We start from the raw sequence: 25,553 nt of genomic DNA, 5'->3' as shown, positions 1-25,553 counted from the left end.
TTGATGGTTGTTGAAAGCCTCCACGGGCATTTCTTTCCAGAGCAAATAACAACTATACGTTTGCCATCTGACTTCTCATATTTGATGTCTCTCTTCTTCTTCACAGCATATCTCATAACAACTATTTTCAAGGAATCAATTGTATTGTACTTATCACCAATACAAAACTTTCGATACTTGCTCTCATCTACCTCAACATGTGGACTGTCATCATTACTATCGCTGTAAACAATGTCTTCGAACTGAACTTCATCAACTTCATCATCTGACTCAGAGCCACTACCACCACTAACTTCACCATCAACCAATGTTTCATCGTCTGACAAATATCTCAACGCATTAGTATCAATGTGTCTACCTATATAAGGATCATCTTCCCGAACAATAAATAAGGTTAATTCACCAGCTCCGACTGCATAATGAACCACTTTCTTCAACGTTTCATCGTTATCAATATCTTTTTTCTTACCAGGCGTTTCAAGTGGAAACCAAGACACTTTCTTCATGTTGTCTTCATACCCGAGGAGTTCCGAAAGAAGCACCAGAATCGAACGTAAGCTAAATGATTCAGCTGATACCAAACCCATTGTATGTCTCTCTCCTCCAAGATATTGGTCCTCAGCTGACCAATATCCTCCAACATGCATAAACAAATCAAAACTGAACCAAAAAAAAATAAAAATATTAGAAATCTGAAAATTTGCACATATCAAATCTAATAACAATTGATACTCTCAAAATCTTCAATTCTCACCTCATTGTTGCCCTCCTTTGATTCCCCAACACTCGAATCTTATCGCTGAATCGTTACCCTTCAACTCAAACCCAAGCACATTAATTGCCCTTTACCTCTTCGCTCTAACAGATCCCTAATCGCAATAAAACAAAACCCTAATCGAACCCAACTCCAACGATGAACCGTAATCAAATCAAAACAGATCCCTAATCGAGCCCAACAATGAACCCTAATCGAACATATCTCAAATTCTACAAGAGATCTCGTGAAACCTAATTCTCTATCTCTTTTCCCCAAATCAAACCCAAGGATGAACCTTAATCCCCAAATTGAACTTTCGTTCACGATATCGAGTTTTGTTTAAAAGATGATAGAACCCGAGTTGCTCTTATGTGTCGTTTTTGAGACTTTAAAACGACAAGGATGTAGACTTTGTGTGGTTTTCAAAAGTAATAAAACGGTGTCGTTTTGATTTATGTTACGTTTTTAGACGGTACAGACGGATGCCACATCATCAATACGAGGGAGGGGTGTATTGCGAGTTAATTTTGAGTTAGTAATATTAACTTGCATTTTATATACATAGAGGGTTTTCCTGCAAAAAAAAATTAATTGGAGTGTTTTTTTTGCACAAAACCCTTTTCCAAAAGACATGTTAAATATTAGAATTTTACGTAATAACTAAATCTATATAATTCATGGGGTGTTACAATATAATTATTGTATATTTGATATCTCATGATGGGCCCTGCAACGGTTTCACTTCATGGGGACCTCTTTGGATGGTGTGGTCAGTGGTCACACACACAGACAATCACACTATAGTCTCTCTGCTACTGTGCATAGCTCTTGAATCCGCGTTCAAGAAAACGCGCATTTCTATTTGCCAAGAAATTTCACGTTTAAGAGGTTTTTAGATAATGTAATTGTAATCATTCTAGCTCAATCGTGTCCTTGTCGTCATTTTTTTTTAGTTGTTTCTTTTGAAAAAAAATTTCTTATCTTCATATCTTGTGATTTTTAAACTTGTAATATTTGTTGTTGTTGTTGTTGTTGTTGTTGTTGTTGTATATATGCAACTTATATTTGCGAGTGACTCAACTATATGTGTTATATATACAACTTTTACATTAGCATCTACAACAACTTTAATTGCTACTATATATACTTATAGTTGATGATACTTATGGAGATAGGGAGAAGATTTATTTACCCCTGCTCTTTTCCAAATAGACCATATAAGCCGAGGTCCAGAATGTTGTTGGTTGATAAGAAAACCTCTCTAGCCTAATAATGATATTTGATGATAATATGAACTTGTGAAGCGCTACAATTCCACTACGTAGGTGATAGTCTAGGCATTATTTCCGACCCGAAGTCGTTGAACCGAACCCCACATATATTATGTGAAATTTGGTTTGATTTTAGTTTCTCATCGCAAAATTAATCGGTAGGGATTTGGATTTGATTCGGTAACTAGTTTTGTTCGATTACCTCCAAACCGGTTGGTTTCAATATGTCCTTATTGTACATAATCGAACTTTTGTTTGTTTAAATTTTGATTTTATTCCGAATGGAGAACATCATGCATGCTAAGAAGGCCAAAATTTAACACTTATGAACCAAATCAATTTTATACTCAAAAATTCAAACTGAATAGATCGATTAACCAAATTTCCGAATGTCATCTATATCTACTAGCTATAACATAATCACGTACCTAAATTTGAATTCGACATAATTGAAACAACATTTAAATCGTTAGAAATATCTTCTTTTGGTTAAAAATATATAAATTCATTTTCGTATTTCCATTCAACGCCGCGTGATCGGTATATATCGTAGCCTTAGTCAGATGAAAAGTACTAAAACAATTATATGTCAGGTTTGTAAATCCATCCATGTTTTCCCCTCTTTCCACGTGCTTATATATATGTATATATAATTTGAGTTCGTTTTCTTAAGTTTTGAAATGATGTTAAAGTATGTTGAAATTTCTCACACAGTACCATAACATTTACAACGATATATTGTTTCCTGATATTTTCATTTGACATACCTAAAAAAAAAAAAGGAATTTAATTGCAAGCAGAAGCAGGAAGGATCATGTCCAAACGCATACATAAGGTGGAAACAGCGATAACTTATTACGCTTCAGTATTGTTAATGCATGAGATTTTTAGGTTTTTCTTCCTCTGTCGTCAGTGATATATTAATTGAGATTGTAATAGCCACTCGACTGTTAGGATATTTTGAACTAGAAATGGAGATATAACGACTCAACATTTATACATAAAAATGACATAAGTCGGTTGATTTTTAGATAAAAATCCACAATCGTTCCTTCAGTCACACAACCATATATATATATATATGTGTGTGTGTTTTTAGGTGATATCGTGATTTATAAAACTACTATCTTCACTAATTAACATAAAATTGATATCGAAAAACTATGTTAATAATGAATTCAGATCACATCAATTAAGAAAAATCACAGTCTTAATTAATAGTCCATTTCCCAATCACTTCTCGACTAGTATATGTAACAAGTGAGTTTTTTCTTTTTTTTTTTTTTTTTTTGTAACTTAAGTGAGTTTTTTCTTATTTAGAAAACAATATATTGGTAATTGTTATTTGAGTATAAAATCCTTGCGTCTCCCCCATATAAGTCAAGTAAACCACACAACATGTAACACATGGAACAAAAAATTGGATTTCTGTCAAAAGATTAAATGAACAAAGAAAAAGATTAATTAGTGAACATGACACTCTTTAAATAAGTGGATTTCTGTATAAATTGAAACGAATAATTAGACAAAGTTAAAAGATGATAACGATAAGTTTGCAGGCTATGGTGACTCTTGTGTGAGATCTTTCATGGATTGTTCTAAAGCTTTGTTACATGTGGAGCAGCATGCACGATGGACCAATAGTCATTATATAATGAGAGGTACGTACATCTATCTATACCTTCACGGAGGCCTTCACTCTCTAGTAAACAAAGTTTCTTTGCTTTTTATTTTTCATACAAAAATGTCCAAGCAAATAGATATGACAGCAAATATGTGCGGCAACTGTGTGTGACAATCTTCATTAAAAGTACACATTAGTTAAATTCTCTCATTTGTACTCTGCATTGATTAATACCCTTAACTAAACTACTAAAGTAGTATATAGGAACAAATGTAGGGTTTTGATTTTAAAAAATCTGCATGACACATATATGAATCAAGAAGAAAATTCTACAATATCAACACTAACTATAAAACGGATTATGTAAAAATTAAAAAGAACAAAAAATAGCACAAAGTTAAACGGTAAAAATGTTTCGACCAAAAAAAAGGTGTCGTTGTCTGAGTCTGAGCCACGTACTCACTCTCTGTTTCTCTCAAACAACATCACATGATGACTTCATCTCCCTACACTGTCTTCTTCACTCACCAAACTCTCTTTCTTCAACACCCGAGAGGTCTCCTTATAGGATCCGACCCGTTCTTCTCAATCCCAACTTATGATGAAGCGGAGCAAGAAGAACCCGGATGTGGGTGACCCGTTATCCAACTCGGATACTCGAACCGGGTCTAGCGAATTGAATGCGACGAAACCAAGTTTGAGCTCGATGAAATCGATGGGTCTACTTCTGGCAGTTCTTATGGTTGCTTCGGTTATGTTTTCTCTGTCGGTGGTACTCAGAGACCCACCTTCAGATGGTGTTGCGGAGGCTGACGCAGCTTCTAGGTTTCTTCAGATCAGATTGCACCCTCCGGGTAAAAGTTTTGAGTTTCTCCTCTCTTTATATTTAAAGTGGATCAGCTCAAAAATCCCCATCAAATAAGTTACTATTTTTTTCGTGTGAATCTTTTCTCCAAAATCAAAATGGTTAGTTTTGTCAAATTAGGATAGTCTTTTTTTATGCTTCAATAAAGTTCAAACGATTTATAGACATTTCCATGAAAAATGTATAAAGCAAAATTGGTGGTACGTGTAGTTTAAGAACCATATAAATTAGATGCATGTGTGTTTCCTTTTGCTATGTTTTAGCTACAATGTTAGTTGTTGTCTTCAAAAGATCATTCTACATCTTTTCCATGTAATGTTGCATTAGTTACACTCATTGGTGGTTTTCTGATTTTCAGGCATCGATTCAGATGATGGATTAAGCGAAAAGAAGGAACAGCTCGGCGACATTAATCTTGTTGCGTCTAGTTTTGATAAAGAATCATGCTTGAGCAGGTATGAAGCGAGTTTATATATAAAGGAATCGCCTTTTAAGCAATCCTCTTACCTGGATTATAGATTGCAAAGATACGAAGATCTTCATAGACAGTGTGGACCGTTCACTAGATCCTATAACTTAACACTGGACAAACTCAAGCCGGGAGACCAGTCTGATGGTGGAGTCTCTGGTTGTAGATATGTCATATGGTTGAACTCTAATGGTGAACTTGGGAATAGGATGCTGAGTCTAGCTTCAGCTTTTCTTTATGCTCTCTTAACAAATCGGGTTTTACTTGTCGAACCAGGAGTTGACATGGCTGATCTTTTCTGCGAGCCATTTCCAAACACTTCTTGGTTTCTTCCCTTAGAGTTTCCACTCAAGAGCCGGTTCAATGAACAGTCTCTACTTCGCGAATCTGGCAACTCGATGCTTGCATATCGCCATGTTAATTTCAGTGACCAACAAAAGCTTTTCTTTTGCGAGGAAAGTCAAGTTTTGTTGGAGGAAACCCCATGGCTGATCATGAAAGCAGATAGTTTCTTTCTCCCATCTCTCTTCTCAATCTCGTCATTCAAGCAGGAACTTGAAAGGCTCTTCCCGGAAAAAGAAACGGCATTTTACTTCTTGAGTCAGTATCTCTTTCACCCAACTAATGCTGTCTGGGGTCTCATTACACGATACTATCGCACATATCTTGCTAGAGCTGATCAAAGAATAGGAATCTATATTGAGGTCTCTGAGTCTGGAAATGGTCAGTTCCAGTATTTGGTAGATCAGATTCTAGCTTGTGGAACTAGATATAAGCTGCTTCCTGAAGTTGACAGACAGAGACACCTCCCTTCAAGCCAAGTTCTAAACCAAAAATCAAAGGCAGTTTTTGTCTCATCTTCTTCTCCAGGGTATTTTGAGAGTATCAGGGACATCTATTGGGAAAACCCAACAGTGATAGGAGAGATAATCAGTGTTCACAAGCTGAGTCACAAGGACTACCAAAAAACCCCGAGGAACATGGAGTATAAGAGAGCATGGGCTGAGATATACCTTCTGAGTTGTACTGATGTGCTGGTGTCCACAAGCTCATGGTCCTCACTCATGGACGTGGCTCATGGCCTTGGAGGGTTGACACCATGGGTATTGAACAAGGCTGAGAACGGGACTTCCCATGAACCTTCCTGTGTGAGAGCAAGGTCAATAGAGCCCCGTTCCCAAGTGACACTGTTCCAAAGCTGTAAAGATTAAAAGATGAAATAGAGTCTCTAGGGCTCTTCTTGTGCCTTAACTAGATCTTCAGGTCAAGATTTTCAGAGTTTCTCAACAGACATGTAAGGAATATTAGAATTAACTTGATATATTATTTCATGACTTGACGAGTTCTATATTCTTTCCAATACACTCTGTGATGTTCTTACTCACGTCTACAATAATATACATTCAAAAGTAGAGAAACCTATGGATGAACCTCTAAATGAAATGGGAAAAAGTATTGAAGGATTTTAAGACTTACAACAACATATAAGGATAATGTGTTTTTGCTATGTACACAGCTCGGAGACAATGGTGTTTTAACCTTTAACGGCCTGTCTGCAAATGGGGCACGAGCCGTGTCTGATGAGCCATTTATCAACACACACCAGATGAAATGTATGATCACATCTCGGTAAGTTTCGTGTGATTTCCCCTGTTTTGATGTCCTGTAAATGCACGCGTGTGAGATGGACATATGGCCATGCTAAGAAGTGCAACAATTCATGTAAAAGCTGTAGAAGCAGACGAAACCTGCAGACAAATTGTGCAGTGAGTGACCTGCATCCTGACCATTTCGCTTGACATGATATAGCATGGTAGTTTCCTTAAAGAGTCACCCGATAATCCTCTAGCTTCCAGTTCACCATTAACATCATCCCGCTCTTCATAACTTACATCGGAAATTCTTAACTATAGAACGTAGACAAAAACTCCTTACATCAGTCTATCTCAATCGATTCAAACTAAAGGAGATTGCCTAACATCGAGTGAAACAGGAAGAAGTAGCATTTACAGATCTTGTATATGTAAGGAATCTAGCTATTCTTATATAGACTCAAGACACTAAAAGAGGTATGGGCCGACGTTGGATAATAAGAGACATCCTTCAAATACTTAAAAGACTTTGAGCAGCCATGTTCATATAGTAGCTATCAGTAGTGCTTTTTAGAGTTCTCTCGATAGTAGAGTTTCAGAGAACAGTTTTAACTATACACAAGAAGATGAGCTAAAAAAGAACCTGCCAGTGGTGTGAATTTATCATTGTTGACATCAGTTGTTCATCAACTAGTCTCCCACGAAAGAGTTGCTCTACAAAATCTGCCTGGATCCAAAACAAAAGACCAAAGGCTCAGCTTACTCATATTTAACAGTCAAAACTACCGAATTTGGCAGAAGGTGGAAAAAAAGACAGGTCTGCGCAGCATTGCGAAATGCAATTGATTCAAGTCCTTCCCACAGAAAAATATAATAAAAACAGACTCAGACTAAGTCCCCCGGACTTCAAGGTCGAGCTAAAAATCCTTTGTTAAATTGCCTCATGGCATCATTAGCAACACAAATCCTTCCTATTATCTTGGTATATAATTCTTGAAACAAACAATTAAAAAGGTACTAAACCAAGCCATCCTGTCATCCCATAATTCTGATGGCCCACAAGTAACATGTCAAAACTATGTCATTATTTATTTCACCAAACATCTATCTCTCATAACCCTTTCTCCATCTCGATCATAAAGTCAGTCGAAAAACTCCAAAAAAACTCTCCAATTTGACAAACGCGCAAGATATTTCAGAAGTTAGAATTAAAGACTAACCATAGATGATGGACCCCTTGATCCTGATAGCTCTAAATACCAGTACGCACGAGAAGCCTCCAACACTTCAACAGAGAGAATAGCTCCTGCAACAGCGCCAAGTGCAGCCCCACGGAGTACTCCATACTGGGCAGCTCTGCCTGCTACCGCACCAGTTACTGCTCCGGTGAAAGCTCCAGCTACAAGAGATAATTAAAGAACAAGAATGGTTTTAAGTTTTAACTAAACAATAAAAAGAAGAACAAATTATTAATAACAAAGGGCTATAGCCTATAGGGATCATATAAAGATGAAACTTTGTGTTCCAAACGCAGAGGAAACATCAATTTCCTAGTCCCAAACCCAGGATTGGTCTACAAACTGAGAATCAAGTTCAGATCATTAGCGCTATTAAACACGTATGAGTATGATCATCAATGCCCAGAGTTTTGTCTAAATGATCTCAACAAGACTGAGTCTCCTTGTTTGTTCATAAAAGTAACATTAGATTATAATCCGGTGAATTTGGAGGACAGAACTAAGGAAGAACAAGTCTTTAGATTCAACGACTCTATGCACACATGCTCATTCTGTAATCTGTTCATCAATATTTCAACCAAATTCCTCAGCAGGACAGAAAAAAAATGAAACCTTTTCACAAAAAATGAGCAAGAGTTGACCAAAATATAGAAACGAAGAAGTTAGAATTTATAAGTAACAATCATCATTCTTCTTAGTCAAACTAAAATCTATGATCAGTCAAAATCAAATGCACAAACCCAAAAAAAAAAGGATAAAAATGGAAACTTTAAATTACCCATGGCGAAAACTCCAGTAAGAGCGCCGGAGAAAGCGCCGGCGATCAAGCGAGAAACTGTGTCGATCGTTGAGTCGGCGGCTCGTTCAGCCTCAACGGCTGGTGAAAGGATCGCATCCATAGAGATGAAGAAGAAGAAGAAGAAGAAGAAGAAGAAGAATTGGAGAGAGAAAAAACCTTAGGGTTTGATGAAATTATCAGAAAAAGGAGATACTTTGTGGTTGGTTGGGAAAATTTAAGATGTCAGCCATGGAAGTTGAGAGACAAGGCACCGCTCGTAAAAGCAACGAAGACGGAACCCATTCTTTGAAAAATAAATTATTATTCCTTAATTTGGTTTTTTTTTGGGGGCCTCTTTGATAAAAGTGAAAACTTATACCAATTTTAAAAGTTATCAATTTGGTCCCCCACTTTTTTTATTGGCTGTTTCATTTAATGTGTCAATGTGTTTCTTGTTTTGAAATTTTGTTTGTGAGTTGAAAAAAACAGTAATTAAATTACAAATTTGATCATTATTTCAATAATTGGAGTTAAAAATTCTCAACAACACAATCTAAACTTGTCATACAAGCAACTAAACACCTCAAAACCTCACTAATCTCTCCCATCATCAGCTGCTTCTTATCATTGTCATCATGTCCTGAAACAAACTCGGTGATAATGCTTCCAAGCTCAATCCAGCTTTTACCAGGCACTCTTCTCTTCCTCACACGATCCCTCATCTTCCATTTCTCATCCCACATTCCTTTCGATGCATATATATTCGACAGCGCAACATAATCTCCGACATGATCATGTTCTAACTCAAAGATCCGTCTTTGAACTTCTTCTCCAAGCTCAACATTTCCGTGAAGACAGCAAGCGCTAAGAAGCGTTCTCCATATCACAGCGTTTGGCTTTATCGGCATCTGATTTATGAACTCGTGAGCATCTTTCAAATGACCTGAACGACAAAACAAATCGACAATACACCCGAAATGAGCTTCTCTAGGTTTGAGATTGTAATCCTCAATCATGCTCCTGAAATGTCGTTTTCCTTCTTCCACTAATCCACCGTGACTACAAGCCATCAAGACGCCGATGAAAGTCACATCATTTGGAGTAATAACTATGTCCTGGCTCTGATCAATGGTCTTCATTTTCTTGAAAAGTTCTAAGGATTCTTGAGCTTGACCGTTTAAAGCGTACCCGAAGATCATAGATGTGTACGTAGTCACATCTTTTCTCATGGTTTCATCAAAGAGTTTCCTCGCTTTCTCAACTTCCCCAGATTTCACGTACATGTTAAGAAGTGAGTTTCTCAGAGTTAAATCCATACCCATTCTTCGTTTTCTCTCGACCCCGCACGAATAAATCCATTCTCCCATCTGCACCGCACCTAGATCAGCACAAGCCGATAAAGCCACAGTCACAATCACTTCATCAAGTTCAATCTTTTTCGCCTCCATTCGTTGAAACAGCTCAATAGCTTCCACAGACCTGTGATTCTCATTGTAAGCTGAGATCATCGCTGTCCACAAGACAATGCTCTGTTTCTCAAGCGTTTCGTCGAACATTTGGCGTGCATCATCGACATCACCCGCCGCAGAGTAAAAACTAACCAGGGATGTTTGAATATGAATCACGGTATTGAACCCTAGCTTCCTGACAATAGTATGGATCTGTCTACCGTCAAATGAAGAACCTTTCTGAGCTGACGAAGCTTTGATAGCAAACAACACAGAGAAACTGTCGATAAAGCTAGGACTTTTTCTGAATCGGTGCCGGAAATTTAAAAGAGCTTTGATTGGTTCCCCTGATTCAAGATAATGCTTCAAAGTGTGATTTGATTTAAGCGATTTCGTATGGTAACGTAGAAGAAAGGAATCAAATTTGTTGATCACTCCAATTGAATTCAGATGACGCAAGATAAACCTCATTGTGTACATTTGCGTCTCTCAAGTTTTTAGATTTTTTTACCGTCGCTATAAAACCCAACAATTACATTATCTCATTGAGTCAAAGTTCTCAAAACAATGGCTTCGACTCTGGATGGCGATGAGAGAAGCGAGATAGTTTTTTTCGATCTTGAGACGGCGGTTCCGACCAAACCGGGGATACCTTTTGCGATTTTGGAGTTTGGGGCTATCTTGGTTTGTCCTATGAAGCTAGTGGAGCTTCATAGTTACTCCACTTTGGTTCGACCCACCGATCTTTCTCTCATAGCCACGCTCACGAAGCGAAGAAGCGGTATTACGCGTGACGGAGTTCTCTCTGCACCTACCTTCTCTGAAATCGCTGATGAAGTCTACGACATTCTCCACGGTAAGTGTTTCTCTCTTTCTTTTTTTTTTTGTTTTCTTTTTTCTCTCTCTTATTATCTCTCTCCCTTACATGAAGCTACAAAGTATTGGTTTTGGTGTTTCTGTAGGACGAGTTTGGGCGGGACATAACATAAAGAGTCTTGATTGTGTAAGAATAAGAAACGCATTTGCAGAAATTGGTCTCTCTCCCCCGGAGCCGAAAGCTACAATTGATTCGCTTTCGTTGTTGTCTCAGAAGTTTGGGAAGAGAGCTGGTGACATGAAGGTCTCTTTTTTTTTTTTTGATTAATATCAAAGCCTATATATAGCTTCCACTGTAACTTCAAAGATTCATCACTCATCAGAGTTTAACTCTTTTTGAATAATGTAGATGGCATCGCTTGCTACATACTTCGGGCTAGGAGATCAAACTCACAGGTAAAAAGAGTAAACGATACCTTGAGCCTTTTAACGATTCACCAATTGTTTCAGTATGTGACTAAAACATGGATATGATTCACCAGGAGCTTAGATGATGTCCGGATGAATCTTGAAGTTGTCAAGTACTGTGCAACCGTCTTGTTTCTGGTATTGCTGTCTTCTCATTTATTTTCTTGAATAATGATTAACTCTAACTTAAAAGGATTAGATTAGAGAGGGTGAGACTTATCTGACTTCTGTCTACAGTTTGCAAATGTTTTGTCATCTTCCTTTTAAGACCACAACTTTGCAAGCCGTGAACATGGTCTGCAAGGATTTGTCATATCAATGAGTTTAAGTACTTGGTGTTTGCAGGAGTCCAGTGTTCCTGACATTCTTACAGACATGAGCTGGTTTTCTCCAAGAAAAAGTCCGAGAAAACGAAGTAAAGAGAAGTCACTGCCTAATGGAGTCAGAGAAAACCAGACTTCATCCTCTTCGAGTCCTAAAACTGATCCGAGTTCCTCTTCCGTAGATGCCACAACCGTCAAAAACCATCCCATCATTTCTCTTCTGACGGAATGCTCAGAAAGTGATACATCTGGTTGTGAAATAGATCCATCTGATATAACCACTCTAATAAGCAAACTACATATTGGAACTCTTCAGACAGATGCTGCGGACGAAGCAAAAACTGTAAGACAGCAGGATGAATCAACCGATCCCAATGCCAAAGATGAATCATTTTTGGGCGTTAACGAAGTATCTGTTTCTAGCATCATAGCAATCCCGTTTTATCGTGGGAGTCTGAGAATGAAGCTGTTTCACAACGACAGCCCTCTACATCTCTGTTGGTATAGCTTGAAGATTCGGTTTGGAATCAGCCGGAAGTTTGTGGATCATGCAGGTCATCCAAAGATGAATATCGTTGTCGACATACCTCCTGACTTATGCAAGATCTTGGACGCATCCGATGCTGCTGCACATAACTTACTGATTGACTCAAGCACAAGCTCAGATTGGAGGCCTACCGTTATGAGGAAAGAAGGTTTTACTAACTATCCCACAGCCAGACTGCAGTAAGTATTCAACACTCTCTCTGACCTTTTTACATACGATCATTTATCCACCTGAGAGTCTCTAACCTCTGTCACCATTCTTATCTGGTTGACAGAATAAGGTCAGAATCCAACGCATATGATACCCGGTGTGAAAGTGGAACTCATGTATACCAAAAAGAAGAACCTTTGGGAACCAATCAAAAGCTCGATTTCAGTAGCGATAATTTTGAAAAGCTTGAGTCAGCACTACTTCCAGGTACCCTGGTTGATGCATTCTTCTCACTCGAGTCTTACGATTATCAGAAAATGGCAGGGCTACGTCTACTAGCTAGAAAGTTGATAATCCACCTGAAGAAGTGATCTAGCCAAGGAAAAATCATTTCTTTCTCTTTCTGGTCAGTCGGTGAGCACTTTTGGTCATTCCCATTTTGCATCATGTAATATTAAGGAACATCTTAGTCTCTGCTAACTCGCGAGAGATTAGTTGCTAGGAAGAAGGAAATTAGTATGTTCAGAATCATATCTCTTGTACCGATCAATAGAGACACCACACTCATAATGTAACAGTCATCCTGATTACACAGTCTAATATTATTGATTCTTTAAACATTTCTTCCGAAGTTAGTACTTGCCAACGAGTTGAGGTGTCTGAAACTTGAATATAGCAGTCACGAGCAATAACAAAAGTATGAAATTTCTCCATATATTTGACTGAAGAAAACACAAAAACATCTATGGAAAAAAGAATTTGCAGCTAAAGTATTCTTGCAAACAACAATAGTAAAAAAAAAAAAGCAGAAGAAATAGTAAAGTAGCAAGTACAGGCAAACAAATTTGCTTTGCATTTGTGAGTGTCATATATTTTTACCTATACGTGTCCACGATTTCATGAGAGCTGAGCCTATCCTCTCTTTCTTTTCCTCTAGTTCTGTGGTTTGGTTTCCACTTGTGTTCTGCGAATATCAAACTTGTCTACAAACTCCAAAGGAGTGACTGTCTCATTTCTGATCCTCTTAATCTTGGGGCTCAACAATCCCCTATGACCAAACCCATACAGCTTGAGCACTTGATTGTCTGCAAAATTGAAGGCCCTCTCCATACTCTTCAAGCACCTCTCGACTGCATAATCAGCATAGCTACCACATGGTTTACATCCAACGAAATGGGTCACAAACGGCCATCTCTCATCACCCAATCCCGGGTGATACTTCTCTACCATCTCCTCATATCTATCAACCAAACCTTCCCAAAACCCGTGCAAATAGTATTGATTCTCCACAAACACTTTCTCCATCCATGTATCTTTCTGAGAAAGCAGAAGATAGATCAATGCTGACTGATCATCTGCCTCAAAAGCTGGTCTGCCTTTCAGATAAGCCGTCAATACCTTCCCAGCCTCATCACGAATTGGCCCTTTAGGTCCCATAGGCGCCCAAGCATCTAACAAATCCAAAGACCACTGACAGTTCCTCAGCAGAAAACTACCAGTGTTCAAAGCAATCCACGACTTCTGATCGAACAGCAAGTCAGGATAACCGTGAATGACCAGATTATGCTTCTCATACCTAGCCAAAGGGATCTGAAAGAGAATGTCAGTGAACAAAGCATCACTATCCATCCACCAGATCCACTCAACTTCTGGATGAGAGAGCATCAGCCTCCTAATCATGGGCAACTTAGCCCAATAGCCAGCAAGTTCCTTATCCAAATGAGCCATGTTGTACACAATCTCAATGCCATGAAGCCTACAATAATCAATCTTGTTCTTGACAGATTTCAAAAGATAATGGTCACCAATGGGGTTATCGCAAGGCTTGGGAGGAGATCCAGTTAAAAGCAAGATCCGAGCTCTGCCATTGACAGTACTAGGAAACTCAGGGTTCTGATTCAACCATACCTTACGTTGACTATCCCAATCAGTGATCTTAGGACCAAGAACATAAGTGGCATTGGGATTCATATCACCTTCCTGAGGCTCATCCAAGTCGGTGGGATCCGAATCAGATCGGATCTCAGCTAGAATCCGGTTAGTCTCCTCAATGATGTTCTGGTTAACCGCATCGGCGCTTGCGCTTCCGAGGTTACCAACACCGATTGTGCCACGTAAGACGAGGATTGTGACGAAACCACAGAGAATCGTGATCTTGATGTTGTTAAACGTCTTCTGCATCTGCCTACCTCGAGGCAACAAACCACCACGACCACCCCCACCACCTCTTCCTCCACCGTTCGCTACAGTCGTCGTCGGAAGTCCTCCGCCGCTCCCGGAGGGTCTTTTATGCGCCGGTGACCCATCTTGACCCATTTCTCTCTCTCTCTCTCTCCCTACCTCACAACGTCTCTCTGTAGAATTCACTTACAGGTTTGCTACCATCAAAATCTGGCCTTTTATGTTTTTGCTATGAAAAGACAAGTCTATGTAGGTAGGTTTCTTCTCTCTCTGTACTAAATCACGGATCTGAGACTAAAGTTCAGATCTTTAGCATGGCTCCGATCGGAGAGAGAGAGGGAACGAGAAAAGATTTGACGATCTGAAGAACCCTAATTTAAAATTAGAATTAAACCCAATAATGCGGAAACATTGTCATTACTTTAAAACAATATATTGTCGGAGAGCAATGCTTCGTTCGTTCGATCCACAAACTAGCACAAGGAAAGAAGAGAAGATCTAACGCGTACAGCTCACTCACACGCACCGACAAAATGTTTTTAATTTTTGTTACTTAAACCGGTTTCACAGTTAAAAATGTCAATGACCGAAGTAAACCGATGGTTCAATTCAATTCAACCTTTGGCGGTATTGAAGATATTGAAACGGTGCGTTTTCGTGGTTAAAAAACGAACAGCTATGGATAAGTTGAGGAGAGAGAGAGATCGGTGGCGGCGGAAACCTCGAAAGGCGTTTCAGTGTCACCAGGTTCACGACGCGTGTCCCTTTTTCAACGAAACGACGCCGCTCCTTTTTTTATTTTCTGCAATTACATATCTTCATCTCTTTAATGATCTGATAAAGTTTGTAACTTGAGACTTTTACCCTCTTCGACATCTCTTAGTGGTATGTTTCCTTCTCTTTTACTTGTTTCTGTAACTCTGTTCACTGCTTTTTTTGTATGTTTCGTCTCTCAAATCTTTGTGGGTTGGATTGTGAATTTCGTGTCTGATTATGTGTAATTTAGGTTCAAAGTGAGTATCTTTGTGGACGCCTTCATTGTATGTGGAAATTAGCTTCAAAATCCATCAAAGAAGGGTTTAAATCACAGGGAGGAGAAGAAGCTGCCACGAAACCGACAAAAGCTCCTTGTGATACCTCTGGAGATGGAAGAAAGAGAACAAAAGAAGAGAGATTGGAGTGTCCCATTTGCTGGGAATCATTCAACGTCGTTGAGAATGTGCCTTATGTCTTATGGTGTGGTCATACTATCTGCAAGTATTGTCTTTTAGGCCTTCAACGTGCCGTTGTCATCAAATCCTCAGCTTTACCTTTCCAGCTTCCTTTCTTTGTTGCTTGCCCTTGGTGCAATATTCTCTCTTTAAGGCTTGTTTGCAATGGAACCATCAGATTCCCTTCCAAGAACTTTTACCTTCTTTGGATGGTCGAAAGCGTCAATGGCTGCAGATCTCAATCGCGTACTGACGACAAGAGGGTCGCTTCAGGGCAGAGAGACATGAGAAATAGGTGTGATGGCGTGAGTGATACGGCCTCAGAACGGTTACTGGACAACAGTCGCAGCTGGTGGAATGGTGTGACCAGAGGATATTATAGAACTGGAAGGCTCCATGACTCGGTATGTAAGTCTATGGCTCTTGTTGCTCATTTGCTAGCTAAATTTCCTCTGGTAGTCATATTCCTGCTGATGGCTTTATATGCAATCCCTGTGAGTGCTGCAGTTCTTGGGATCTATTTCTTTGTCACGTTTGCTTTGGCTGTCCCGTCATTTCTTGTCCTCTATTTTGCCTTCCCGAGCTTAAACTGGCTGATCAGAGAGATTGCAGCCTGACTCATTTTACTGTCACTTTGTTCCTGTATGTTTCGCGACTTGTAAGAAACATAAGATAGAGCCAAAGTTGTTTACACTATAGACAAGAAGAAGAGTATTTTCTTATTTCAAAATGTGTCTCTGTACATAGCGAACAAAACTACCTTTCTCTATCTCTCTTTCTGTTTGGCAACAATGAGATTCTGTGTACAAGAAGAATCAGAAACAATGGAAACGAAAAATGGGAAGAAAAGAAAACTCTGCTGCTGTTCTGTATAAATCTGAAAGAAGAAAAGAAACAAAGATTTTTACATTTCTCTGTAATCTGGTGAAGTTAAACCATTGAAGAGCTCGGCTTTACCGGAGATCTTAACCAACATAGCTAAAACTTCTTTCATGTTTGGTCTTGCCTGAGGATTGTCAGCTGTACACTTCACACCAACCTTTAGTAGCTCAGTCAATTGCTCAGCTCCGTTCCCTGGTTTTGTCCCTGACAGGGTAAATGGCGAACCTTTGGCTGTCATGTTACCTGTCATTACCCGTCTTGCCCATTCGACCAAGCACTCTTCACCACCATCAACAGCTCTTCTACCCGTCGCGAGTTCCATGATCAATATTCCGTAGCTGTAAACATCTCCTCTTGTGGTCGCTTGCCAAGTTTGTCCATACTCAGGAGCTACATACCCAATTGTGCCTGCAATCACCGTGCTCACATGGCTATCTCCTGCATTTAAGAGTCTTGCTAGTCCAAAATCTGTCACTCTAGCATTCCCGTGTCTATCCAAAAGAACGTTGCTTGCTTTCACGTCTCTGTGAACGATGGATGGGTAACATTCGTGGTGCAAAAACACTAATCCCCGTGCTACATCTGTGGCTATATCAACACGTTTCCTCCATGGAAGTTTTGTTTTGTCTGTGATGAGCTCCTCTAAGCTCCCGCCTCCCATGTATTCATGCACCAAGATTTTCTCTGACCCATCTAGGCACCATCCATACAGCCTCACGAGGTTCGGATGTGCCCAATCACCAAATGCGTTGGCACTTAGAACTTCCATTTCAGCTCTGAACTCTTTCTCTGCTTCTGTGCCTTCTCTCTGCAGCTTCTTGACTGCGACTTCTCTTCCATCAGGTAATACGCCTCTGTAAACAGTTCCATATCCTCCCCTACCTACCACTCTCTCCTCGGAGAAGTTACTGGTTGCTTTCAGAATGTCAGCGTATGTGAATGTTGATTTGTCTAGGCGAATAACCTTGATTTTTCCTGATAGCCATGGCGATGATCCGCCTGAACTGGAAGTCAAGTCATGTCTGGTTTTCGAGCCATCTAAGAGATCAGTCTCCGCATCCCTTGAAGCCTTAGCAACCATGAGAATAATACCTGATACCACTAAACATGCAATAAACGCCAATGCAAGAGCCAAGGAAATCCAAATCAAAAGAAGAGTTCTTGGCCTGTTTCCTACGATTTGGTTGGAAATCTTCCTCGTGTTGTTCCCTGATTGGTTGAAGAAACTAGGAAACTCCAGCAACGGATTCCCAAAAAACGATTCTTTGTCAAAGGTTGCTACTTGTCCCGTTGTTGGTATCGAACCAGAAATGAAAGGGTTATATGAGATGTTGAACTTGCTTAGCTCATTCAAGTCATTCAAACTCATTGGAAATTTTCCTGAGAAATTGTTGTAAGACAGATCAAGATTCTGCATGCACTTCAGATTTCCGATTTCTTGAGGAATCTCGCCTGAAAAATTGTTCCGGGTGAGGTTGAGGAATGAAAGAGGCAATTTTCCTATCTCTGAAGGCAGTTTCCCCTCAAACTCATTAAAACCCAAATGTAGCGTGCTTAGCTTGCCCATCTGAGAGATACTTGCAGGAATCTCACCTGAAAGCTTATTTCCACTGAGCTGAAGATAGGCTGAAATTTCAAGTGTGCGTACTTTGGAACCAGCAGTGCAGACAGGAAAAAGACCGTACCCTTTAAGAACATGGTCCCATAGGCTTCTGCAACTCTTTTTGGTAAGAATTGCGTATACAAAGTTGAAAGGAGGGAACTCTGCTGGAATCCATCTCCTCATCGCCAAGCATTCACCGGAACCAGCAATTATCTTGTCGTTGTCTTGCCTATTCACTTCAAACGTTGGAAGAGGATTACTACCCATTTTAGTCAATTCAGGATGGAATCTACCAGAGAGCTGGTTGTTTGCCACGTTAAACCACAAAAGGCTCCTGCAGTTGCCAATCTCTCGAGGGATTTCTCCTGATAGAGAGTTATTTGCAAGCATTAGCCACAAAAGAGAGGTCAAATTTCCAAATGAAGCTGGTATTGAACCGGTCAGCTTGTTAAAGGAGAGATCGAGTGCTTGAAGCCCCGGCATGTTCCCATACTCCTGTGGTATGTTGCCACTGAAGTTATTATAAGCAAAGATCAAGAACTTCAAACTTTGGATTTGGGAAATTTCAGCAGGTAACTCTCCCGAGAAGTTGTTGTAGCCCAAATCTAGCCTTAAAAGATTAGGCAACTTGAGGATGTTGGAAGAACGAATGCCTCCAACATATGAGTTGGCATGCAGGACCATATACTTAACTTGAGTGAATCTCCCAAATATTTCTTGAATGTCTCCTCCAAACTTGTTTCTGCTCAAATCCAGAAATATCAAGTTGGTCAAGTTTAGGAGAGTTTCCGGAATGTCTCGAGAGAATGTATTATTCCCCAAGTACAAACCTCTGAGAGAGGATATGAAACCTATCTCAGCTGGAATGTTCCCTATGAACTTGTTTCCCCACAGATTCAATACACTTAGATTCTGGCACTTGGAAACTTGGCCTGGAAACTCCCCACCAAAAATGTTGCCAGATAAATCCAACACTTGCAAAATACAGTTCCCCCTGAACATGGAAGCTGAGATATTCCCGGAGAGAAAGTTATCAGCAACTGAAAACTGGACCGTCCTCCCAAACCCAGCCCACACTTGGCCACTGAATCCATTGGAACTGAGGTCAACATACTTGATATTCCTACACCCGTCGAAGATATCCTCGATTCTGCCAGTAAAGTTGTTTGTCGACAGATTTGCAACAACCAAGCTGTTGCAGAACAATGGGAAGCTAGACTGGATATCACCCGCAATCCTATTCACCGACAGATCAAGAACCTCAAGATTTGACAAACCAGGTAAGCTAAGCTTTCCTTCAAGGATATTATGAGAAAGATTAAGATGCTTTAGGTTGTGACAACGGCTCAGGTCATCTGGAATCGACCCTTCGATTGTGTTCCTAGATAAATCGAGATACGTGAGCTGCGTTAAGGCAGAGAAGTTCCCGAACAAAGCACCTGAAATGGTGGAGTCACTTAAATTGACCCCTGTAACTCTACTTCCCGGAGGAGGTGTACATATGATCCCAGGCCAGTTACACACATCTTGCTTCTCCCTTTTCCATTCTGTATAGACTCCTCTGTTCTGTGGGTTCCGTGATTCTAGATACGATCTCAGGTTTAACAAGGCTTCTCTATCACCGTCCAGAGAATCTCCAGCTACTACTAAGGCTGCCATGGATTAAAAAAACGAAAACTTTCACATAACAGTAGATAGATAGGCTAAAACGATTCATCAACGACGTCAAAACAGAGTAAAAAAAAAAAAAAAATGAAACTTGGGATTCCAGAACAGTAGATAGGCTAATAACAGAAATTGAGAAGAAGCAAAAGTCTCACCTGTGATGAAAACGAAGAGTAAGAAACAAACAAAGCGAAAAGACTCAGAATCATCATTCTCAGCCATGACCACACGTGTCACAATAGTCATCGTCGTCTTCCTTCTCCTCCTGCTCCACTTCGTCTTCTTCGTGTGTCTGCGTCTTTATCGTTATTGGCGTCTTCGTCGTCCTCTTTGGTTGTGATGTTATTGAACAAGATGTGGGAATTATCGGGGAAGAAGATGAAGATGAATTTCATGGAAGTTCATGTGAATAGGGATTAGAGAAGAAAAAGGGAAGTTGGAAAAAAACAAACAAACCAGCACGCACGTAGACTAAAAAGCAACTGAAACCAAAATAAAAACTTTGAACATCACACAAAGATTTATTCCTAGTTATTAGACTTTTCTTCAACCCAAAACAAAAAAAAAAATGATTACAGAAAGGTGAAATTGAATCATCATCATCATGTATTATGCTAATTTTGACCCAAAAAAAGATAAAACGTATTTATTACGTTACCACACTAGTCTTTTTTAAAAAAATCTTCTTAAGAAAATACCGCATTTGTTGAACATGTTGAAAATGTTGTTTGAAACCAAAAATATTTTATATGTCCTCAATGAAGTCGTTTAGAACAAAAACAATTTAATCGACTAAATCAGTGTCATATGACTAAGCATACCTCTTTGTTCTCCATATTAGAAAGTTAAAAAAAAAAAAAAAATTACATATATAATTTTTTTTTTGATTCACCATTAGCTTTTCTTTATAATTTGTACGGTACCACTTGCGCACTCAAGAACATATCCTAGTGGGAACATTTTTACGTAAATATCGAAAATGTGTGTTAAGTTTTAGAAATTTTAATATCGTGATTTGGTTGATTAATATCATAGTTAACTCGAGGGGGAAAAATTAGGTGAGCAGTTGTGACATCTAAGTTGACCGGTTCAGAAGAGTTTGACTTCGTGTCAGAGTTGGTAAAGTTCATATAAAAGCTTTTCCTTAATGTAAATCTTTAATTACGTTTACACATACGTATGGTGAATGCGACTAACCGAGATTTGAAAGTGTGTAAAATAATGTGTAGAATACATATAACAAAAATGTAAGTAAGCAAATTTCGACGATCATTAAAGAGAAACAAATTTCGAAAATTTCAGAATTAAGATATTTTCCTTAAAATAAATGTATATGGTGGGTCATATATGTGATTCATATGGACGGCACTAGTTGACTTACTTAGATGCTTTGACCAATGTTTTATTTTTTAATCATTGTTAATCATCAAATTCCTCATTTTATTCGTTTTTTGTTTTCCCGTTCGTTATTATTATCTCTATTTTTTTTTCTCTCTGTCATAAGTCAAATGCGTGTATTATTATACCTTGATTAGTCTTAAGTATTCAATTAGTTGAATTGTATAAGGTACGGTATATAACACTTCGTGACAGACCATTGAATATTTTTTGAATTAGAAAATTCAGAGGCTTACTTTTCTCTTCCATAAACAGAACAATATAATCTTTTTTTTATTATATTACTAATATTTATTTTATGTGTAAAAGTAGTATTATTAATCAGAAACAAATGAAACTATTCAAGCTGTTGATAGATGATGCAACAAGATTTAAAGATATATAAGCATCTAAGTTTAGTAGTCTATACGTTTAAAAATCAACAAGTGTAATGGTCATGATTTATATAGCTTAAAATATACAAGTGTAGCTGCAACTAAATCATACGAGGATATTGTATCATTTCTCTACTGCCTCATATGTTTCAAAATCATTACTATTACTCTTCCAAATATATATTCATGTTGTGGCTTCTGAGTTCTGACACTTGAACTCGTAATGATCTAAAGTCTGAAATTTTTCAAAGTGGTACCAATTTTAAAGTTTTGAATTCCCCACCAATTAAATTGAAACGGAAAAAAAAAAGAAAAAAGAAAGTAAAATGGTCCAGTCAACACAAGGACGTGTGAATGGTAATGAGCCAACATTATATTTGCTCATGCAAAAACAACTAAGGCGACCAAGATGTTTCTTTTGCTATGGTAAAAAGTCCATGCCTCTTGAAAGCGACGTTGTTTGTGCCGCGCGTTCAGGTTTTTTCTCTCCGTACCCATTTGCTGTTCGATGTTTCCATTGGTCAAATTCAACATTATCACACGACACCAATTGGTAGCATTGGATCCAATTAGAGAAAGTCTGGTAGGTACTAAATATCCCACCCACTCGAGCTAGTCTAATCTTGTCAAATCGTACGTAACATGATCGGACCAAACCCGAGTTATTGAACCTTGAATCCTTTTAAACAGTTAATGGTTTCGAGGGAACCTAGAAGCCTAGGCGCCTAGCTCAATATAATATATACAAGGATTCTAAGCAAAGCATGAAGCATCTTTTATATTTGTTTTTGACTTTTTTTTTTCTTTCTTTTTTAAGCAAAGCATGAGCAAACCTTTATTACACATATATCAGACATTGTCAATCGATAGGAAATTGATAAACAATAGAACAAGTAGAGATTTTGTATTATTAAATACAATTTTGTAGGTTTGAATCTTTTGCTGAAATAAAAAAGAAAGAAGATTAATAAATAGGTAACAAATAGGTACGTCTGATAGACAAAAAAAAAAAAAAAAAACCTCATGTTTGAAAGAGAAGCATTCTGCAATTAAAGGAGTTAAATGTAATTTCGAGAATAAACAATATTTTATGTTATTTCTTCACAAATAGTCCTTCTCCTTCCTTCTTCTTCCCCACGAGTTCTTCCTCCCCTCCCATCTCGAGTAATTTACAAGCTTCTTCGATTTAGATTTCTCTCTCAGACCAATCGTGCTTTCCGCATCCTTAAACGTAAGTTTTCTTCCATTTGTGTCGATTTCAAAATTATCTCGAACTAAGCAAAAAAAACTTAGAAACCCTAGTTTTATTGTAGGACCGTTAACTGGCTTAGTCGGGATATAGTCGCATAGTTTTTAGAAATTGGGAATCGGAAAATTTTGACTTGATGTTTAGGAAAAGGAACCTAGTTTTGGATTTGTTGCGCCGAGTTGATCGATGTGACTTAGAAACCCTAGTTTCACGGGGCTTATGGAGTCGCACTGTTTCCACACTTCCCAGATCGGCTCTGCTTGCAACAGATAATGCTGACATTGGTACTATTAAGCAAACCGGGATGTTTTCACTAGCTGGGGAATTAGCTTCTCTTGTAGAGGAATCTTCTCATGTTGATGATGATGATCATACCAAATCCACCACGAGTCGTATGGAACTAAAGCGATCTCTCCAAATCCGTTTGAAGAAACGAGTCAAGGAGCAGTACGTTGATGGGAAGTTTAATGACCTGTTGAAGAAGGTGATTGCAAGGCCTGATACTCTTCGGGATGCTTATGATTGTATTAGGCTTAACTCCAATGTTTCTGTATCAGAAAGAGATGGGAGTGTTGCTTTTGATTCTATTGCGGAAGAGCTCTCTAGTGGGGTGTTTGATGTTGCTTCCAGTACTTTTTCGGTTACGGCTAGAGATAAAGCAAAGGAGGTCCTTGTCTTGCCTAGTGTAGCTCTTAAAGTTGTCCAAGAGGCTATCAGAATAGTCCTGGAAGTCGTTTTCAGTCCTCAGTTTTCTAAGATTTCACATAGTTGCCGAAGTGGAAGGGGACGTGCCTCTGCATTGAAGTACATCAGCAACAACATTTCTCATTCTGATTGGTGTTTCACTTTGAGCCTGAGAAAAAAAAATTGATGTTTCTGTTTTCGAAAACTTGCTCTCTGTAATGGAGGAGAAAATAGAAGACAGTAGTTTAAGTTTCTTACTCCGTTCTATGTTTGAAGCCCAAGTGCTAAATCTCGAGTTTGGAGGATTTCCCAAGGGCCATGGTCTCCCACAAGAAGGGGTGTTGTCCCGTGTATTGATGAACATATACCTTGATCGGTTTGATCATGAATTTTATAGAATCTCAATGAGGCATGAAGCCCTTGGTCTTGATTCAAAGTCCGATGAAGATAGCCCAAGCTCAAAACTTCGTTCTTGGTTTAGGAGGCAGGCAGGAGAACGAGATTTGATATGTACTCCGGAGCAGGGCAGTGCTCTCAGAGTTTATTGCTGCAGATTTATGGATGATATATTTTTCTCTGTGTCTGGTTCCAAGAAAGCTGCGGTTGATATAAGATCTGAAGCTATAGGTTTCTTACGGAACTCACTGCATCTGGACATCACAGATGAAACAGACGCGGCACCATGTGAAGCGACCAGTGGGCTTCGTGTTTTGGGTACCTTGGTTAGGAAAAATGTTAGGGAGAGTCCCACTGTCAAAGCTGTTCACAAGCTAAAGGAGAAGGTTAGGCTTTTTGCATTGCAGAAAGAAGAGGCCTGGACCTTAGGTACAGTTAGAATTGGGAAAAAATGGTTAGGACATGGACTGAAGAAGGTCAAAGAGTCAGAAATCAAAGGCTTGGCGGATCATAACTCTACCTTGAGTCAAATATCTTGCCAGAGAAAGGCAGGCATGGAGACAGATCATTGGTATAAGGTCTTGCTTAGAATATGGATGGAGGACGTGCTAAGAACTTCTGCAGATAGAAGCGAGGAGTTTATCTTGTCCAAGCATGTTGTAGAACCTACTGTTCCTCAAGAACTAAGAGACGCGTTTTACAAGTTCCAAAGCTCTGCTGCGGCATATGTCTCTCAGAGACGGCTAACGTGGAAGCGCTTTTGCCATGTCCACGCTCTCATGATAAACCTGTTTTCTTTGGTGATGTTGTTGCTCCTACTAATGCCATAGGAAGGCGTCTTTATCGCTATGGATTAATAACAGCCAAGGGTTATGCACGTTCAAATTCTATGCTTATTTTGCAAGATACTGCCCAAATAATTGATTGGTTTTCCGGACTTGTTCGTCGATGGGTGATTTGGTATGAAGGCTATAGTAATTTTAATGAGATAAAGAATCTCATCAATAATCAGGTCAGAATGTCATGCATCCGTACTTTGGCAGCAAAATATCGAATACATGAAAATGAGATAGAGAAACGCCTTGATTTAGAACTGAGCATGATTCCCTCTGCTGAAGATATAGAACAGGAAATACATCAGGAGAAACTAGATTCTCCTGCTTTTGACAGGGATGAACATCTAACATACGGCCTTTCCAATAGTGGTTTGTGTTTATTGTCTTTAGCTCGATTAGTGAGCGAGTCAAGGCCTTGCAATTGCTTCGTAATTGGTTGCTCGATGGCTGCACCTGCTGTTTATACTCTACATGCAATGGAGAGACAGAAGTTTCCTGGTTGGAAAACTGGGTTTTCTGTTTGTATTCCTTCTAACTTAAATGGAAGGAGAATAGGGCTGTGTAAGCAACACCTCAAAGATCTCTATATAGGTCAAATATCACTTCAAGCCATTGATTTTGGAGCTTGGAGATGATTACATTCTCTCCACTACAAGACTCCTGCAAGTTGTTAATATCTCTTCCTAGGTCGAGTCTGATTGGTTTTAGACAGTTTGTTGAGCTCTGTG

General features: G+C 39.0%; 8 protein-coding genes and 1 pseudogene across 11 annotated transcripts in view; 5 read left to right on the top strand and 4 right to left on the bottom strand.

Annotated features, from left to right (window-relative positions):
• Nucleotides 4,051-6,346, top strand: LOC104751309 (fucosyltransferase 3-like). Its single transcript, XM_010473229.2, has 2 exons — nt 4,051-4,506; nt 4,876-6,346. Exons 1-2 carry the CDS (start codon nt 4,251-4,253, stop codon nt 6,195-6,197), a joined length of 1,578 nt encoding a protein of 525 aa, XP_010471531.1. The 5' UTR covers nt 4,051-4,250; the 3' UTR covers nt 6,198-6,346.
• On the bottom strand, nt 6,082-8,915 carry LOC104751310 (NEP1-interacting protein-like 2). Of its 3 annotated transcripts, none has more exons than XR_761759.2 (6): nt 8,595-8,915; nt 7,799-7,977; nt 7,222-7,305; nt 6,735-6,893; nt 6,463-6,649; nt 6,082-6,173 (listed from the first exon to the last, which is right to left on the bottom strand). XR_761759.2 is itself a non-coding variant. In XM_010473230.2 (5 exons), the coding sequence occupies exons 1-5, from the start codon at nt 8,713-8,715 to the stop codon at nt 6,521-6,523; spliced, it is 672 nt and encodes a 223-aa protein (XP_010471532.1). In that variant the 5' UTR covers nt 8,716-8,915; the 3' UTR covers nt 6,289-6,520. The 3 variants fall into 3 exon arrangements, 1 of the variants encoding a protein (XP_010471532.1); XR_761758.2 differs by having other exon boundaries at nt 6,095-6,184; XM_010473230.2 differs by lacking the exon at nt 6,082-6,173 and having other exon boundaries at nt 6,289-6,649.
• On the bottom strand, nt 9,112-10,530 carry LOC104751308 (putative pentatricopeptide repeat-containing protein At1g74400). The gene has a single exon (XM_010473228.2). It carries the CDS (start codon nt 10,520-10,522, stop codon nt 9,125-9,127), a length of 1,398 nt encoding a protein of 465 aa, XP_010471530.1. The 5' UTR covers nt 10,523-10,530; the 3' UTR covers nt 9,112-9,124.
• Nucleotides 10,592-13,151, top strand: LOC104751306 (protein NEN3-like). Its single transcript, XM_010473226.2, has 6 exons — nt 10,592-10,898; nt 11,005-11,162; nt 11,268-11,314; nt 11,401-11,464; nt 11,672-12,375; nt 12,471-13,151. Exons 1-6 carry the CDS (start codon nt 10,610-10,612, stop codon nt 12,715-12,717), a joined length of 1,509 nt encoding a protein of 502 aa, XP_010471528.1. The 5' UTR covers nt 10,592-10,609; the 3' UTR covers nt 12,718-13,151.
• On the bottom strand, nt 13,031-15,019 carry LOC104751307 (probable xyloglucan 6-xylosyltransferase 5). The gene has a single exon (XM_010473227.2). The coding sequence runs from the start codon at nt 14,660-14,662 to the stop codon at nt 13,280-13,282; it is 1,383 nt and encodes a 460-aa protein (XP_010471529.1). The 5' UTR covers nt 14,663-15,019; the 3' UTR covers nt 13,031-13,279.
• LOC104751304 lies at nt 15,231-16,468 on the top strand. 2 transcript variants are annotated; one of them, XM_010473224.2, is made up of 3 exons: nt 15,232-15,412; nt 15,534-16,142; nt 16,246-16,338. In XM_010473224.2, exons 2-3 carry the CDS (start codon nt 15,570-15,572, stop codon nt 16,324-16,326), a joined length of 654 nt encoding a protein of 217 aa, XP_010471526.1. In that variant the 5' UTR covers nt 15,232-15,412; nt 15,534-15,569; the 3' UTR covers nt 16,327-16,338. The 2 variants fall into 2 exon arrangements, with proteins under 2 accessions (XP_010471525.1, XP_010471526.1); XM_010473223.2 differs by having other exon boundaries at nt 15,231-15,412; nt 15,534-16,468.
• Nucleotides 16,441-20,591, bottom strand: LOC104751305 (probable LRR receptor-like serine/threonine-protein kinase At1g74360). Its single transcript, XM_010473225.2, has 2 exons — nt 20,044-20,591; nt 16,441-19,875 (listed from the first exon to the last, which is right to left on the bottom strand). Exons 1-2 carry the CDS (start codon nt 20,132-20,134, stop codon nt 16,643-16,645), a joined length of 3,324 nt encoding a protein of 1,107 aa, XP_010471527.1. The 5' UTR covers nt 20,135-20,591; the 3' UTR covers nt 16,441-16,642.
• Nucleotides 22,786-25,545, top strand: LOC104751303 (annotated as a pseudogene).
• The window catches only part of LOC109129396 (dolichol phosphate-mannose biosynthesis regulatory protein-like), a 4,320-nt gene continuing 1,567 nt past the window's right edge, over nt 22,801-25,553 (top strand). Inside the window, exon 1 of the mRNA XM_019237494.1 lies at nt 22,801-22,891. The gene's annotated coding sequence lies outside the window, so the exon portion shown is untranslated. The remainder of the gene's footprint in view (nt 22,892-25,553) is intronic.

This window comes from Camelina sativa, chromosome 16 (genome assembly GCF_000633955.1).
Source record: "Camelina sativa cultivar DH55 chromosome 16, Cs, whole genome shotgun sequence".
In the NCBI taxonomy this organism is placed as follows: domain Eukaryota; kingdom Viridiplantae; phylum Streptophyta; class Magnoliopsida; order Brassicales; family Brassicaceae; genus Camelina; species Camelina sativa.
This window is presented reverse-complemented; position numbering and strand designations above follow the sequence as displayed.